Here is a 17,009-nt window from a genome sequence, read left to right on the forward strand (position 1 = left end):
TCTATGAAGTCAAGAAAAGAGGCATTGAGTTTGAAGGTAGGCCTTGAAATACATCCACAGGTACATCTCCAATTGATTCAAATGATGTCAATTAGCCTATCAGAAGCTTCTAAAGCCATGACATATTTTTCTGGAATTTTCCAAGCTGTTTAAAGGCACAGTCAACTTAGTGTATGTAAACTTCTGACCCACTGAAATTGTGATACAGTGAATTATACGTGAAATAATCTGTCCGTAAACAATTGTTGAATAAATTACTTGTGTCATGCACAAAGTAGATGTCCTAACTGACTTGCCAAAATTATAGTTTGTTAACAAGAAATTTGTGGTGTGGTTGAAAAAGAAGTATTAATGACTCCAACATAAGTGTATGTAAACTTCCGACTTCAACTATACATTTCCAACATACTGTACTTGACATGTCTGTCATGAAGCATCAGTCAGTATAAAAACACCACAGTCAGCCTGCTAATCAATCTTAATCAGCTGCAATTGACCTGAGTGTCAACAGGCACTATTACGCTATTGGCCACGGTAACTCAACCCCATTCAAATACAGGATTACTCATGACTAGAACTATGGTTTCCATAGCTACCCTTCACAAAGCCTTGCTCTGTGGAGGTAGTCATCCTGTTTGACCTGTTTAAAGCATTCTGGTTGAACACTAATGTATAACAATCTACAGTTTCATACTGTACAGTTACACTAAATGACGTATACAGTAACTAGTATTTAACTGGCCCGTGGGGGAGCTGGCTAGTGAGACTACAATGATGATGGCTGGATTAGTCTCCATGGGAGACTGATCAGACATGCTCGTAGCAGTGGTAGTAGTGGAGGGGGATGGAGCGATGGAGATCGCCAATGTCAGGGCGAGAGGGGAACGAGGGAGAGTAGGAAGCTAAATGTTGAGAGTAGTTCTTACATGTGTGATTCTTTACCACTCAAGAACAATGTTATACAGTCTTTTCTTTACCATGTCTTCTCTGTGGTATACAGGGGATGTAAGCTAGTCAGAACATAACAGGAAGTTGCACTTGAGGTTTATTTAATCCCTATAAATAGCTGTGACACAATCTCAAGTAATTCCTTTTTTTACCAGTAGAAGGTCTTAGGGGGAACTCCATGTCTGTATGACTTTATGTCGACCTCTCTTTTCAAAACATTGGCTGTGACAGGACACATCACAATGTGCTATAACATATTACATAAATCCTAACCTTTTGGCCCTGGCGCTCGCACGCGTCACACTTAGCCACCTGAGTGAGGAGACAAGCATGATGTAGAAATACCAGTTAGAGCGTACCTCAAAGAATAAGAACTCACATAACAGCTAAGGGCTGGCACAATTACAGTATAACCCTGTGACCGACGGTTATGGATGAAGACCGCCACTAAAATAAAATAACCGGCATAAATGGGGAAGCTGGGCATGAGCGTGTTTGAGTCTGTTTCTGTGGTAACGTAGACTCTTAACAAAGTGATGAAACTTTGTTGCTCCTTGCTGAAACAAGCAAACAATGTTTGTTTTTAGCATCCTATAGGGACCTGACAGGAAGTGATCTAATCAGCTAGTTGAGTTAGTGTGTTTGGGTGTGTCTGGTGGTGTTAGAAGAGGAGAGTAGAGGACGTTCTCTCTGCAAGCAGCAGCATACATCACAACCATAGGGGGAGAAGATTAGAACATAAAGATGATATCTTTGGTTCTGTTAAGAATATGAGGGGATTTCTCAGCAGACCAAATGTAGACTAAACTTAAATAGCACATAGTGCAGGGTCTAATGAGGAAACCTGCCAGGATGGGATACAGGAGCTGCGTTAATGCGCAGCAAACAGTATAAACCAGAGGATTTTCATCAACCCAGTATAAAAAATCATGGTCTTTGCTCCGTTGACTTTACAGTGCAGAATGGGGAGATTAAAGGTATGCAGTATTTGTGTACGTGTCACTCACCACTCACCACAGGTAGAACTCGTACAATCGGACAGGACAGCGGAGGGGATTCTCACTGTTCTCCCGCACCTCCTCTTTCTCCTCGTCCTCCCTCTTCCTCTTCGCTGCCACACCGTCTGCAACTGCAACACACACAGGTCCATGATTACATATGAATCAAATTTGATCTATATCATTTTACTAAATGCATTAGTAAACCCAGCAACCCACACTTAAATCCCTGTTGCCTTGGCAACAGTGGCAAGGGAATAACTCCCGAGGTAGGAATAAACCTTGAGGGCAACACTCTCACATGACAACATAAACGTATGCATATGCAGAAACATGTGCAGTATTAGAAAGCACAAAAAAATGCATGAGTGAGACAAGACAAAGACTTTTCCTTGAATGAGTCGGACGGGAAGGATATAATCCAAACACCCGTACAGGCCCTCATCCCCGTCATTCGCTGGAGAAAGAAAGAGAGATGTCGCATAAAGAGATCGGGGTGCCTTGTGAGGATCAGGCGACAAGTGGCTAATCTTCCTTTGCCATCCGTACTGTTAGCTCACGTTCAATCACTGGAAAATAAATGGGACGAACTGAAAGCATGTATATCCCACCAACGGGACATTAAAAACTGAAATATCTTATGTTTCACAGAGTCGTGGCTGAACGACGACATTAATAACATAAAGCTGGCGGGTTATACACTCTATCCGCAGGATAGAACAGCAGCCTCTGGTAAGACATGGAGCGGGGGCCTATGCATATTTGTAAACAACAGCTGGTGCACGATATCTAAGGATGTTTCAAGGTTTTGCTCGCATGAGGTAGAGTATCTCATGATAAGCTGTAGACCACACTATCTACCAAGAGAGTTTTCATCTGTATTTTTCATAGCTGTCTACATACCACCACAGATTGACGCTGGCACTAAAACCGCACTCATTGAGCTGTATACCGCCATAAGCAAACAGGAAAATGTTTATCCAGAGGTGGCGCTCCTAGTGGCCGGGGACTTTAATGCAGTGAAACTTAAATCAGTTTTACCTCATTTCTATCAGCATGTTAAATGTGCAGCCAGAGGGGAAAAAAACTCTAGACCACCTTTACTCCACACACAGAGACGTGAGCAAAGCTCTCCCCCACCCTCCATTTGGCAAATCTGGCCATATTTCTATTCTCCTGATTCCTGCTTGCAAGCAACAATTTAAGCAGGAAGCACCAGTGACTCGGTCTATAAAAAGTGGTCAGACAAAGCAGATGCTAACCTACAGGACTGTTTTGCTAGCACAGACTAGAATATGTTCTGGGATTCTTCTAATGGCATTGAGGATTACACCACATCAGTCACTGGCTTCATCAATAAGTGCATCGACAGCGTCGTCCCCACAGTGACTGTACCTACATACCCCAACCAGAAGCCATGGAATTCAGGCAACATTCGCACTGAGCTTAAGGGTAGATCTGCCACTTTCAAGGAGTGGGACTCTAACCCGAAAGCTTATAAGAAATCCCGCTATCCCGAAGAAACATCAAACAGGCAAAGAATCAATACAGGATCGAATCATACTACACTGGCTCCAACGCACGTCGTATGTGGCAGGGCTTGCAAACTATTACAGACTAAAAAGGGAGGCACAGCTGAGAGCTGCCCAGTGACACGAGCCTACCAGATGAGCTAAATAACTTCTGTGCTCGCTTCAAGGCAAGTAACACTGAAACATGCATGAGAGCATCAGCTGTTCTGGGTGACTGTGTCCAGGACATTTACTCCGAGCATGCGCTGACCAACTGGCAAGTGTCTTCACTGACATTTTGAACCTCTCCCTGACCGATTCTGTAATACCAACATGTTTCAAGCAGACCACCATAGTCCCTGTGCCCAAAAACACTGAGGTTACCTGCATAAATGACTACCGACCCGTAGCACTCACGTCTGTAGCCATGAAATGCTTTGAAAGGCTGATCATGGCTCACATCAACACCATTATCCCAGAAACCCTAGACCCACCCCAATTTGCATACCGCCCAAACAGATCCACAGATGATTCAATCTCTATTGCACTCCGACACTGCCATTTCACACCTGGACAAAAGGAACACCTATGTGAGAATGCTATTTATTGACTACAGCTCAGCGTTCAACACCATAGTGCCCTCAAAGCTCATCACTACGCTAAGGAACCTGGGACTAAACACCTCCCTCTGCAACTGGATCCTGGACTTCCTGAAGGACCGCCCCCAGATGGTAAGGGTAGTAACAACACATCCGGCATGCTGATCTTCAACACGGGGGCCCCTCAGGGGTGCGTGCTCAGTCCCCTTCTGTACTCCCTGTTCACTCATGACTGCATGGCCAGGCACGACTCCAACACCATTATTAAGTTTGCCGATGACACAACCGACAACGATGAGACAGCCTACAGGGAGGAGATCAGAGACCTGACCGTGTGGTGCAAGGACAACAACCTCTCCCTCAACGTGATCAAGACAATGGAGATGATTGTGGACTACAGGAAAAGGAGGCCCGAGCACACCCCCATTCTCATCTACAGGGCTGTAGGGAAGCAGGTTGAGATTCCTTGGCGTCCACATCACCAATAAACTAACATGGTATAAGCACACCAAGACAGTCGTAAAGAGGGCACAACAAAGCCTATTCCCCCTCAGGAAATTTAAAAGATTTGGCATGGGTCTCCAGATCCTCAAAAAGGTTTACAGCTGCACCATCAAGAGCATCCTGACGGGTTGCATCACCACCTAGTATGTCAGCTGCTCGGCCTCTGACCGAAAGGCACTACAGAGGGTAGTGCGTATGGCCCAGTACATCACAGGGGCCAAGCTTCCTGCCATCCAGAACCTCTGTACCAGGCGGTGTCAGTGGAAGGCCCTAAAAATTGTCCAAGACTCCAGCCACCCTAGTCGTAGACGATTCTCTCTGCTACCGCACGGCAAGCGTTACCGGAGCACTAAGTCTAGGTCCAAGAGGCTTCTAAACAGCTTCTACCACCAAGCCATAAGACTCCTGAACATCTAATCCAATGGCTATCCAAACTATTTGCATTCTGATACAGAATGCAGTGATGTGTACTGAACCTATCTGCCATAATAAATAAATACAGTGGAAGCTGCATTCATATAGACAATATTGCCATAGTTTATAACTGGTATGAATGTTGACTGACTGCTATTTAATGAAAGCCATGACCTATTCCTATTAAAGAAGCCCATTTTAAATCTTAATTTCTTATGTCATCAACAAGCCTTTTGAAAGACAGCTATTCGTCAATCCAGATACCCAGATTTGTATAAGCGGGGACACTATCAACAAGGTAATCATCAAATGTGCATATGCATTAATCATCAGATAGATTTTTACGTGATTTGGAGAATAACATAGACTTGGTTTTACCTGCATTAAGTACCAATTTCAGTTCAACAATGGGTTTCTGCAAAGCAATGAAGGTAGATTGAAGCTCCAAAATAGCCTGGTCAACTGTGGGGGCAACAGCATACAGAACAGTGTCATCTGGATATTGGTATATGTTACATTTCTTTGCAGACAGACCAACATTGTTTAAATTAACCAGATTAAGTACAAGACCTAAAATCAATCCCTGTGGGACACCTTTCGTAATATCGAGGAAACCTGACTTAACACCATCAGAAAAAAAACATGTATTGAAAAGAATGCCAGTGATTACAGATGTCATTCGGCCATGTCAGCAAAGCTGTTTTTGTAATCTTCGAACCAATTACATGATACCTGATCCATACTGATTGCAGACAATCTTTGAATCAATAAAGTGTGGTCAACAACAACTTCAATAACTCAATAAAGAGGGCAGCACAGTGCTTCCTCCTATCCATACCCTTTACCACATCATTTAACACCAAGGTTGCATCAGAGATAGTGCTATGACCCGCCCTGAAACCAGACTGGTGTACAATTAGAATACATCTCGTAGCTAGGAAGAATCTAAGACGACAGTTGATTAATGATTCTACCATTTTTACTAAGCAAGACTATTTCAAGATCAGGCGACAATTATTTAGGTCAGAGGGGGTAACCACCTTTATGGAGAAGGAGCACATGGGCTGCCTTCCAAACCCTGGGGATAGCATCCGAGATAATCGTCAGATAAAAAATGTGCCAATGACTTCTCTGCAGAAAGAATGGATCCAGCAAATGAGCCCCAGTAGATGTTTTCTTAAGCAAGGCATCTAGCACATCACAAGTAAAATGTTGTTGGAATGAATGATACAAACTATTCCCTAGAAGTTGAATGATCTTCCATCCAGCCAAGTAAAGGCTGAGAGAGTAAAGAGCAGTCGACTCAGTGACCCGTGTCAAATAAACCACGATGTCTTTCAAATAAAAAGCTTGCCAAGATAAAATGCTGATGAAAAGAGTCTGACACAACTTGCTTCGGCCACGCTTCTGTGCGCTAACTATTTTCCAACATTTTGACGGATCACCGGCAAACTCTGAGGTAGAACTTAGAAAGTAGCTTGAGTTAGCTTTCTTCATTAAGGAAGTACATCTACAGTATTTCACAATAGCCTGAAACACTGCCAATCAGTTACCGTGTCAGATTTTCAAGCCTTATCCCAAGGCCTAATTTATTTTTTATTTTTCTTCTCTTTTTTTTCAGTCCTTAATGGTCTTTAACAACATCGTCAAGAACCAAAGATACAAAAGTTGTTTATGATTCTAAATGCATTTCATAATCATATTGTCACGGTTTGGTGAGAACCTCAACTCCATTTCTGCCAATTTCTATTGCATATATTGAAAGCGGTGTAAAAGTGTACTCTGAACATTTCATGATTCTTGGACCAAGAAAATGTATTCAAAGTACTTCTGAAATTCAGTAATTGTATATTAGTAAAATAGTAAAGGGCTAGTAAAATATAGCCCTATTTCTTTCCTTTCCTATAGTTTCTGTATTGATTGGAAATTGACCCAGGACTGATTTCTCATCATAATGAGATCTGAAAGTTCTATAGGGAACCAAGATTTGTTCTATTTTGAACTCTAAGGTGTTTTAAAGGGAGTGGGATTGTCTACCAGAGATATAACAATAGATGAGAAGTTCTAGAGCCAATTCAGTGTCCGACAAGAACGCTCTATCAGCTGTGTATGTGTGCGTCTGTGTGTGTGTGTGTGTGTGTGTGTGTGTGTGTGTGTGTGTGTGTGTGTGTGTGTGTGTGTGTGTGTGTGTGTGTGTGTGTGTGTGTGTGTGTGTGTGTGTGTGTGTGTGTGTGTGTGTACCACCTGCTGTTATGGTAGGTTTACAACAATAACGCCTTTCAGCAGCTTGGTGAGTTCCAGTGTGGAATACAAGGTCGCTACGTGTTGGGTTAAGGTCTTTACCACTTATTAATTAGTACTTGTAGTAATAACTGAATTTAGTTGGTTAGTTAAATTAATGCCGCAAAGAGAGAAAAGAGAAGTCCTGTCATTGAGCAACTGTTTTTTTCCTCAACACATAGTCCCTCCCTCAGTCCCCATCATATAAAATAAGTGTCTATTTGGGCTGATGTAATAAGTGTCTGGTATGAGTGTTTAGATCAGTATGTCTGAAGGAATAGTCTACGCTGATGTGAAGTTCAAAAAGCACCAAAAGACTGAAGGAAAAGATGGTGGTAAGTTCTAAACTAAAATCTGTCACTAAAATCTATTTTTATAATCATGCTGTATGCTCAAGGTGTGCAGGATGTTCAACAAAAAGCTTCCTCTATCTGCCAATATATACATCTCTAATCTTTAAGGGGCAATCTAGGATCCGTTTTTGAAATGAATGCTATATAGCCGTTGATTGTTGAAGAATATTACTTATAAACGCCTCATCAGCTTAGTTCAACTGTATTACCCCATCAGAACAAATGTAAGCTTGTTTTACGGTGTTGTTTGTATACAATGTAATTGTAAACAAACACGGTATGGCTTTAAATCATGGTTAAAACTATCGTTTGTATCTCATGGTCATGGCTGTTCCGTCCTCGCTCCCATAGCTCCGTCTATGAACTTGAGAATGGTTACATTCCTCCAGCCCCATCCCCCAGCAGTTTACCCAAAAAATACCCAGATGGCCCCTTTAAAATTGTATTTATACTACACTGTCTTTATTTGACACATATTGACACATATTGATACCCTATTTCAAAACATGTTCGCTAGGACAAAAATGACTTGATTTTAGAGACTACAATTCAAAGGGTTTGCAGGAAACATATTTGTTAGCTGGTTTGCATGCAATACTTCATGCACGCTTCATTGATCTGTGCTGATTATTTTACATTACAGTTTTACTTTGTCGCCTTGGTCAAATTTTCACAAGTATCTGGTACATTTTCATAACTCTTAGTACAAAACTCTTGTTAGGTTCTTATTTTTCAGAGTAAATAACCCACAGACACTAGAGAAGCTTTAACCAAGTTTAATTCTTCCCAAAGGTTCTGTACAGCTGTAATCAGACAGCGAAACTTCTCATATCACAGTTATATACATCCTACTTAAGACACTCCCTCTCTCCAATCCTTAGTTTATGCCCAACAGGAAGAAGGTGACCAGATACTAACCCTGATTACTACCTTAAGGGGAACTGACTTCACCTCCTGACCTCAACCCCTCCTTCACCTAACCCCAGCTATTCATCTATCTTCCCTATATCAACACATCGTTCTCTTCTCCTTCTTCAAACACATTCCAAAGCCTTCTGGCTTTCTACAGACTCTTTCTATTCAAGGCTTCGTCTCTATCATTTATTTAATATCTCAATGTGCAAAGTTTAGCCAATTCCAACACTCTAAACTGGTCACACTTGTAACCAAACCAGTCTTTAACTCAAAACCTTTCATTGTGCATTCATTGGGATTGTAAACATCTCTCACCACACAACAATTGATTCAAAACATATGTTTATTGTGAAATGTAATGAGAACATTGGTTTAATTTCTATTTAGTCATTTTAACTAACAGTTAATCCAATAGAAAACAAAGCAAGATACGTGTTTCAAATCGCCCTTAGAAGTACTGAAAGTAAAATGCTACAGTACTGTAAATTACAGTAGATCACAGTTTTCACAATAGGCAATACACTTACATTACCCAACAAAATTGACAGAAATAATTTATTCTATATAATTGAATCTATAATTTCCATAATATCTATCCAATGTGTAATCAAAGCTGTGATCAATGAAGACATCCTCTACAATCATTCATGCAAAAAAAAAAAAAATTCAGATATAATTGCAAATGTAAGAAAGTAAATGAAACGAATTAAATGAATTAAAATAAAACATGACGTTTAGCATGCATTAGTTTGCATGAAGCCTGTTTTGAGCATTTGGCCATAAATTCTCATCCACATCACAGTGAATGTCCTCATTACTCATGCACCACAGGAAAAACCTTTTGACATGGCTAATCCAAGCTTGACATTGGCCTGCATTGATGTCGTCACATGCCTCATTCATGGCCAGAAGTAGGGTGGCGCGCTCATAGGGATGGCCATCGTACACCTTCCACCTCCATGCTGAAAAAGATTCCTCTATAGGGTTGAGGAAAGAAGAGTATAGGGCCACGAATTGGGGATGGGCCCAAAACCATGCCTGAACCACCTCTGCAGGGTGGAACCTGACATTGTCACACTCAGTGACATAGGTTACCCCTTCACATTGACAGGCCTGCTCAATTTAATTGAGAAACACAATGAGATGTGCAGCGTTGTAGAATCCAACTAATGCCCTACATCCTGCCACACCATCCTCAGAAATAGCTGCGTACATTGAGATGTTTCCCCCACATTGTCCAGGCCCTTGGACGGTTGCCCATTGGACGATGACTTTCCACCCACGGCTCTGAGTTTTGGCCAGGTTGAAGCCCACTTCATCAACAAATATATATTTGTGATGGTTCACAGCAGCATCAAGCACCATCACCCTCTAAAATATATTTTGGTTATTTTTACAGTATAGTTACAACATGATAGTGTGATGAATCATGTGCATCAAATAGTAACAGTATATAGTGCTGTACCTGAACATACTTGGCCTGCAGTTGTTTCACCCGGTCGTTGTTTCTCTCAAAAGGCATCAGGTAAATGTGTTTCATAGATACCTCTTCAAAAGGTGGGCCATTGTTGGTAGGCTGATGGATGTCACATTGGCAAAAGGTGTCATCGTTCTCCTCAATGGCCTGCTTTATTTTGGACAGCCGTATGTCATTCCTGGCCCTCACCATTTCCACCACTGTCCACTCCTTCTGGTCAGCACACGGCCACCACCATGGGGTCTTCTGTCCATTCTGAGGGTAGAACAGAGTCTACTGTCAATAGATCATACTGTAAGACTCTTGGAACATGTTTTGTAAATTTACATGCATTACAATATGTCGTTTACTGTAGATGTAAAGCATAGTGCATATCCTCCAAAATTTTCTCAGGATCAAATTGACAGTTGATCTTTTCAGATTGGGGTGAACTAATCTGTCAGCCTCTGCCATGGTGAGGCCTCTGTTTATCACATGTTCAACAACGATGGCCCTGATTTCATAAGACACAACAGTTCCCTGCCTCCCTCTCTCTGATGTCCACCTCTTTGACAGGGCCCAGGCCCAACTCTTTGACCTCTTTAATGGGGCCCAGGTCCACCTCTCTTAACAGGCCCCTTGTCCACGAGCTCTTTGATTTCCACCTTTACCTTGTGGTCTTTCCTGCTCCATGTTGAAATCAATTAGCAACAACTAGTAGTCATTATGTATGTTTATCATGCATCATACATGTCATTTAGATGTTTATACTTTACAAACACACTTTATTTTTGTACTTCTCAAGATACTTATATATATTGGACAAATCAGTTTAAAATTCATAGGTTTACCAAACGGTTAAGTGGTTAACCATTAAGCTCAGTTGGATTAAGTGATGGTCGAATGTATTTGAACAAATGAAGAGAATCATATGAAAAGTATTGTGAGCATTGCATTGTGAAAGGCAATGACTTTATATGGAAGGTGTTTCTAGATGAAACGATGATCAGGTTTGGTGAAAAGGTTACTGTGTGGTTTTGTGTGTTGTACATTTTTGAAACAACAGCCTTTGTCATGATCTGTTTTGAGTTTGTACAAAATGTTACCGCATTCTTGTGAAAACAGGACCAAAGCGCTAAAATCAAAACCAAATAAACTGAGTGTTAATGATGCTGGTTCAGGAACAGCCAATGTGATGAGAGGAGTTGTCTTGTGCTCACACTTTCATGGTTACATTTCAGCAACAGCATCCACAGTGAATGATGCCACGTACTCTGAAATCTCAATTCCCAAAGCCGGACGCAACCAGCCATCTATCGACACTAATGGTATGTGTGTGTGTGTGTGTGTGTGTGTGTGTGTGTGTGTGTGTGTGTGTGTGTGTGTGTGTGTGTGTGTGTGTGTGTGTGTGTGTGTGTGTGTGTGTGTGTGTGTGTGTGTGTGTGTGTGTGTGTGTGTGTGTGTGTGTGTGTGTGTGTGTGTGTGTGTGTGTGGGTGAATATGCGCGGGATTGTGTGGGTCAGATGAAGTCAGTGCAAGCTCGGCAAAACAATGAGGAAGTTTCCTACATATGGGTGGAAAAAAGGTTTACAAGATGCAGAACAGATTCTATTTGAGCTTTTTCGTCATAAACCATGTTCCTTGTTCCTACGAGTCATACACTGAGCGTACAAAACATTAAGAACAACTACCTAATATTGAGCTGCACCCCCTTTTGCCTTCAGAACTGCCTCAATTTGTCAGTACATGGACTCTACAAGGTGTCGAAAGCATTCCACAGGGATGTCCTTTGGCTGGACGTCCTTTGGGTGGTGGGCCATTCTTGATACACACAAACTCTTGAGCTTGAAAAACCAAGCAGTGCTGCAGTTCTTGACACACTCAAACCGGTGCGCCTGGCACCTACCATACCCCGTTCAAAGGCACTTAAATATTTTGTCTTGCCCATTCACCCCCTGAATGGCTCACATACACAATACATGTCACAAATGTCTCAAGGCTTAAAAATCCTTCTTTAACTTGTCTCCTCTCCTTCATTTACACTGATTGGTGGATTTAACAAGTGATATCATTAAGGGATCATAGCTTTCACCTGGTAAGTCTATGTCATAGAAAGAGCAGGTGAGCAATCCCAGGTACAACTATTTTCTGTGACTTTCAATTCATTTCTGCGGTACAATTAACAACCATGGCTATAAATGCTAAAAAGCCCACCGTACTGAAGCACCTATTCTTCCCATCATTCTTGATCTCCACCTACTCACAGGAATGCTCTCACCCTGTAGCCATCTTCCTCTATCACTCTCTTCACTGCTTAGGCATACAACACTTTCTGTTCTATTCTAACCCTGGCAACCTCAATCTGCCTTTCTCTCACTGGACACCTCCGATCTCCATCCCGATGATCACCCTCACAACTAAGACAACTTTCTCCAACGATACCACACATTCCTTCATCTCATGACCTCCTGCACACTTCTCACATCTGGGCATGTCCCTCCTACACACTGCTGCAATATGCCCATAAACATGACAGCTAAAACACAGTAATATTTTCGTAACATAAGATCTCACGTGATAACTGACACTTCCTACCTTGACCTTATCTGGTAACGACTCTGCATCAAAACTCAGCATGACAGATAATGTCTTCTCCGGTTTGCCCACCGTATCTACGTCTCATCAAGTGGCAGGTGTCACAGACACTGGGAATCTTCCATTTCAACTGCTCCTCCTCAACACTTCATGCCACTCTCGTTATCACTCCTTTCGACGGAGCCCTGCTCCAGAGAACAAAGCACGGCACAATTCTTGTCCCTAATCTCGTAATCCGGAGCGCCCTCTCCCTCTGGGGGGAGGAAACATAATAAATCATCACGAGACCATTCCGAGTTACTTTCACCAACTCAACAGTCCCCAACCTCTCCTCCACCCAACCTGACACCACATGTGGATCAACCAAACAACAAGGATCCGTTTCCTTCGGGCTCCCAAGTGGCGTAGAGGTCTAAGGCACTGCATCACAGTGCTAGAGGTGTCACTACAGACCCTGGTTCAATTCTGGGCTGTATCACAACCAGCTGTGATCGGGAGTCCCATAGGGTGGCACACAATTGGCCCAGTGTCATCCTGATTAGAGTTTGGCCAATGTTGGCCGTCATTGTAAATAAGAATGAGTTCTTACTGACTTTCCTAGTTAAATAAAATAAATCAATTCTCTCTACAAATCTCACCCCCACTGGGCCAAAATCACCCTTATCAGCCTCGGGACGAAGCCCGAACTCAGCAATCTCCTCACACTCAACAAGTTCCATCTCTGAACTACTGGAGCACGTATCCCTGTTTTTGCACTTGACGCCCACCTTCCTCACCACTACTTCCCTCTACACTCAACATATATGCAGCAGTCATCACTGCACCTGCCGCCACATTTAATTCATCCTCACAATTCTCCTGTCCCAGTTCCTCCAAGCTCTTCCAAAACTTATGTGCAATCCTCCATTCCATATTCACACACACAAATCGTACATAACTCTCCTTTTTATCTTGTCCATCTTCTCCTTCACCAGATCTTTCAGAAGACCTGTGTAATCCCCCACTCCATGTTTATTCATAATATGCTGCACTTTCTTCCTTATTTCCTTTTCCGCCATCTTCCCCACCGTGGCCTTCGCCCAACACCCCGACCGCCTCTCCGCCCACTAAGGTTTTAGCCCGGAGTGTATTTTCTCTCGCTTCAGTTAAAATAATGGCCACCAAAGATTTCAAGAAATGTTGCATCATTTTTTACGTGGTTGCGTCATATTTCGTTGCATACTTTCTGTTGAAGTTTGCATCAATGCATGCTTCAAAATATGCACAAACGGAGTACGGACTTGAGAAGTGCCCTCCCTGCTCCATTTTGCATACTTTGATTTGGAATCATACTCTGACCCTCCCGTGTTCCAATTTGCGTGCTCTGAGTACAGTAGTATGCATTTTCAGAAACATCCACAGCTGTACGTTTTCTTCATGTTTGATGATTTCATGTCTCGCATACAATAAAATGAAGTAGCGAGTCTTATAGGTCAGTTTAATTCATTCTCTCTCTGTCTCCTCAGCTGGTGACCCTGATTCTCAGAAGGGGTTAAATGTCAAACCAGGTGGATATGACCCTGTCAAAGTGGTCCTGGTGACTCTCTGTGTTCTTCTGATGGGGACGGTCATTGGACTTGTTTTCCTGTGTGAGTGACCTAGACAGTGGAGGTGGCTAGTCTAAAGCAGACTCTATATCGGAGACAGATTCATAGAGGCTTTTGTCCAGAGCTATGAATATAGAGAAATATCTAGGCACATTTGTAGCGCAAGAGCTGGAAAATCTCCACAGTACTGCTTCAAAATGGATACATGTTTTATGCCAGGTCATTGTCTAATTTCTGTGACAACATAACTGATACAATATAAAAATGTTGGTGAATAAATTGAATAGCTATTTGTAATACTTTTCACAATCAACTAATATAACATTATTATGCAGAAGAATGTTGGTCAGATTCCTACAATTTAATGTATTTTTGCAATCAGATATCAGCAACCTGCCAACCAAAAACACAGAGCTCCAAATTCTGCAAGCGGCTTACAATCAAAATCTTACATCAGGTGAGTTTAGTTCACACAAAGAAAATGTTCACATCGGTTTTATAATATAACTGTTTATATGTAGCTGAATGTAGGGAACTTGAGTCAGAGTTGTTATCTTTTGGCAACTAGCTTTAACGATCAAAAACAGAGAGCTTCAAGAACTGCAAGTCAAGAACAAAGATCTTCAGGAGAAGGAACGTGCAGGTGAGTGACACAGATATGACCCTCCAATTAAATTGTGTTGTCTGCCACTAATACAGCCTTTCCATTGAAATTTTCCTCCTTATAGAATATTAGAAAAAATGTGCTGCTTTTATTGTTTAATTCCAAAAAGTATGGATTCCAATGTCACGCTGTGAAAATGATGCTGTTTGCCATTTACTGTCATGAATCTTGCCCTGGAGGCAGCTCTGCAGCGTGCTCATCAGCTGGCACAGCCACAGTCACAAAATCTGATTGTAAACCTAATCCTAATCTTAACCACACTGCTGGCCCAAACCGTAAATGAAGACCAAACAGCTCATTATTGTTTTCATAATCGTTGTGAGGCCCATCTAGCGGGAGTCGCTCATTTCTGCCTTCAGGGCAGGATTCATGGCAATAAACTTCAACCTGCGAAAAGCATAATTATCTTTATTGGCAACAGTTCTGCAACAAAATGAAGAATTGAGAAAGCAGAGAACTCCACCCTCTTGCCCTACAGACACAGTTGAGATCATACTATGAGGGAATGTGTTTACTCATAGATGTAGTAGGTTGTATTATGACCCAAGATAAAAACCTGTTTCAGATAGCAATCCTGAGTTAAAGTCAAAACTACTTCAAATCAAGTTGTCAACTTCAGGGGCAGTCTGTTTTAGTCCCTCCTTATTCATTGATGCAACAATATAGCATTCTTGAATAGTTGTGAGATGATCATACAGTATGCAGTCTCATATCCACATGGATTCTACACTATCAGTAACACAAAAACAAAAGGCATTTGACTATAGGTAGGCATAGAGATGAGTAGTGCACGGGGCACTGACAATGGCATTGGGTTATATCTGTTCTCTCCACAGGGAATAATGACTGTCCTAAACCTATGAACTGTGCTGAAGACTGGGAGTATTATGGGGGGAAGTGCTATTACTTCTCCCCTGATAAACTGACCTGGGCTCAGAGTCGGGATGAGTGTATCACCAGGGGGGGACACCTTGTCATCATAGGGAGCCTAGAGGAGCAGGTATGACTCTATTATTGATTCTCTGTTGTTTTGATGCACATTTTTCCTTTCCTCTACTAACATACAATTGACAAATCTTGACATAATTCTTCATACAATGTTTCTGGTGAAGAAATTCTTAGATCAGAAAATTGGTACAAAAATAAGTACGGACCCTGAAGACAAGTTCTGGATTGGGCTGACGGACAGTATAAACGAGAATGAGTGGTTATGGGTGGACAATTCACCTCTAAGCACAAGGTTTGAATGCATGTTTAAATCAATATCGTAATACAATCACCCTAGATTAAAACTTATTGTGATCATACCTCTTATGTATTATCATCCTTCAATCCATAGTTTCTGGCTTAGTGACCAGGAGCCGGATGACTGGAAAGGAGAAAATCCCGACGGTGAAGACTGTGCTAGAATGGGGGAACCGGGTGGTACTAATGACGGCAGGAGTTGGTTGGATGTCAACTGTAATAAGACTCAAAGAAGAATATGTGAGACAAAATCCACCCTGGTGAAACAGTATCTTTAAGAAACTCAAAAGTTCCTGAAATATGTCGCTGAACAACACCAAAGTATTTTTTTGCTGGCATTGATAAAAAGGAGAAACTGTATTGTGACTGGTTTACAGGAGATTACTGCTGATGTTCACATATCTTTCTTTTTTTGAACATACATTGTTTATGCATTTTATGCTATGGTGTCAAACAAAACAAATCCCCAACTGAGTCTAATTAAAAACATGTCAGATACATTCAGTTCACGCCTCTTCACTTCTCAGTAGGCTACAGGTGTTGGATCTTAATTTGCATAGTATTGTTGTTGCAATAAGATTTGAACTTTAGTCCTTCAATCATGTCGTATGTTGCTTGATTGGTGGTTAAGCTGTTACCTGGCCAAATTTAGGCTACATGAAAAGTGCAATATTGTTAAGTGTGTGTGTGTGTTAGTGTGGGTTTTCAATTCATTTTTGGAAATCCTGAAACATATCTGCATTTTGCGGTGCATGAGAATTCTCAGTAAAAAGAGTGATAAAATTAAGATCCTACACCTGTACATCATCCTCAGTGTGTTTTGTACATGTATATTTCTGCTTAACAGTGCTGTCTCTAGGCTTGTCATATTGTCTATCCAAAACATTGCATTAATACATTTACATTTTACATTTAAGTCATTTAGCAGATGCTCTTATCCA

The 17,009-nt window shown here is 41.7% G+C and overlaps 1 protein-coding gene and 1 long non-coding RNA gene across 5 annotated transcripts; one reads left to right on the top strand and one right to left on the bottom strand.

Moving 5' to 3' along the window:
• Positions 1 to 1,510: 1,510 nt before the first annotated feature.
• Positions 1,511 to 6,451, bottom strand: LOC135551433 (uncharacterized). Its single transcript, XR_010457305.1, has 3 exons — positions 6,015 to 6,451; positions 5,353 to 5,436; positions 1,511 to 2,077 (listed from the first exon to the last, which is right to left on the bottom strand). It is a non-coding gene; the product is annotated as an uncharacterized LOC135551433 (long non-coding RNA).
• A 1,022-nt stretch (positions 6,452 to 7,473) lies between these two features.
• Positions 7,474 to 16,568, top strand: LOC135552286 (CD209 antigen-like protein D). Of its 4 annotated transcripts, none has more exons than XM_064983819.1 (8): positions 7,474 to 7,589; positions 11,226 to 11,306; positions 14,079 to 14,201; positions 14,542 to 14,616; positions 14,728 to 14,802; positions 15,660 to 15,823; positions 15,936 to 16,063; positions 16,163 to 16,568. In XM_064983819.1, exons 1-8 carry the CDS (start codon positions 7,520 to 7,522, stop codon positions 16,344 to 16,346), a joined length of 900 nt encoding a protein of 299 aa, XP_064839891.1. In that variant the 5' UTR covers positions 7,474 to 7,519; the 3' UTR covers positions 16,347 to 16,568. The 4 variants fall into 4 exon arrangements, with proteins under 4 accessions (XP_064839891.1, XP_064839889.1, XP_064839893.1 ...); XM_064983817.1 differs by having other exon boundaries at positions 7,475 to 7,589; positions 11,220 to 11,306; XM_064983821.1 differs by lacking the exon at positions 14,079 to 14,201 and having other exon boundaries at positions 7,475 to 7,589; positions 11,220 to 11,306.
• Positions 16,569 to 17,009: the final 441 nt, after the last annotated feature.

Source organism: Oncorhynchus masou, chromosome 13, assembly GCF_036934945.1.
Source record: "Oncorhynchus masou masou isolate Uvic2021 chromosome 13, UVic_Omas_1.1, whole genome shotgun sequence".
NCBI lineage: Eukaryota > Metazoa > Chordata > Actinopteri > Salmoniformes > Salmonidae > Oncorhynchus > Oncorhynchus masou.

Coding starts and splice junctions, on each gene's coding strand:
- LOC135552286 (XM_064983817.1), top strand. CDS start 7,520: ATGTCTGAAGGAATAGTCTACGCTGATGTGAAGTTCAAAAAGCACCAA. Junction 7,590..11,219: donor GACTGAAGGAAAAGATGGTG/GTAAGTTCTAAA, acceptor GTTACATTTCAG/CAACAGCATCCACAGTGAAT. Junction 14,617..14,727: donor CAATCAAAATCTTACATCAG/GTGAGTTTAGTT, acceptor TTTGGCAACTAG/CTTTAACGATCAAAAACAGA.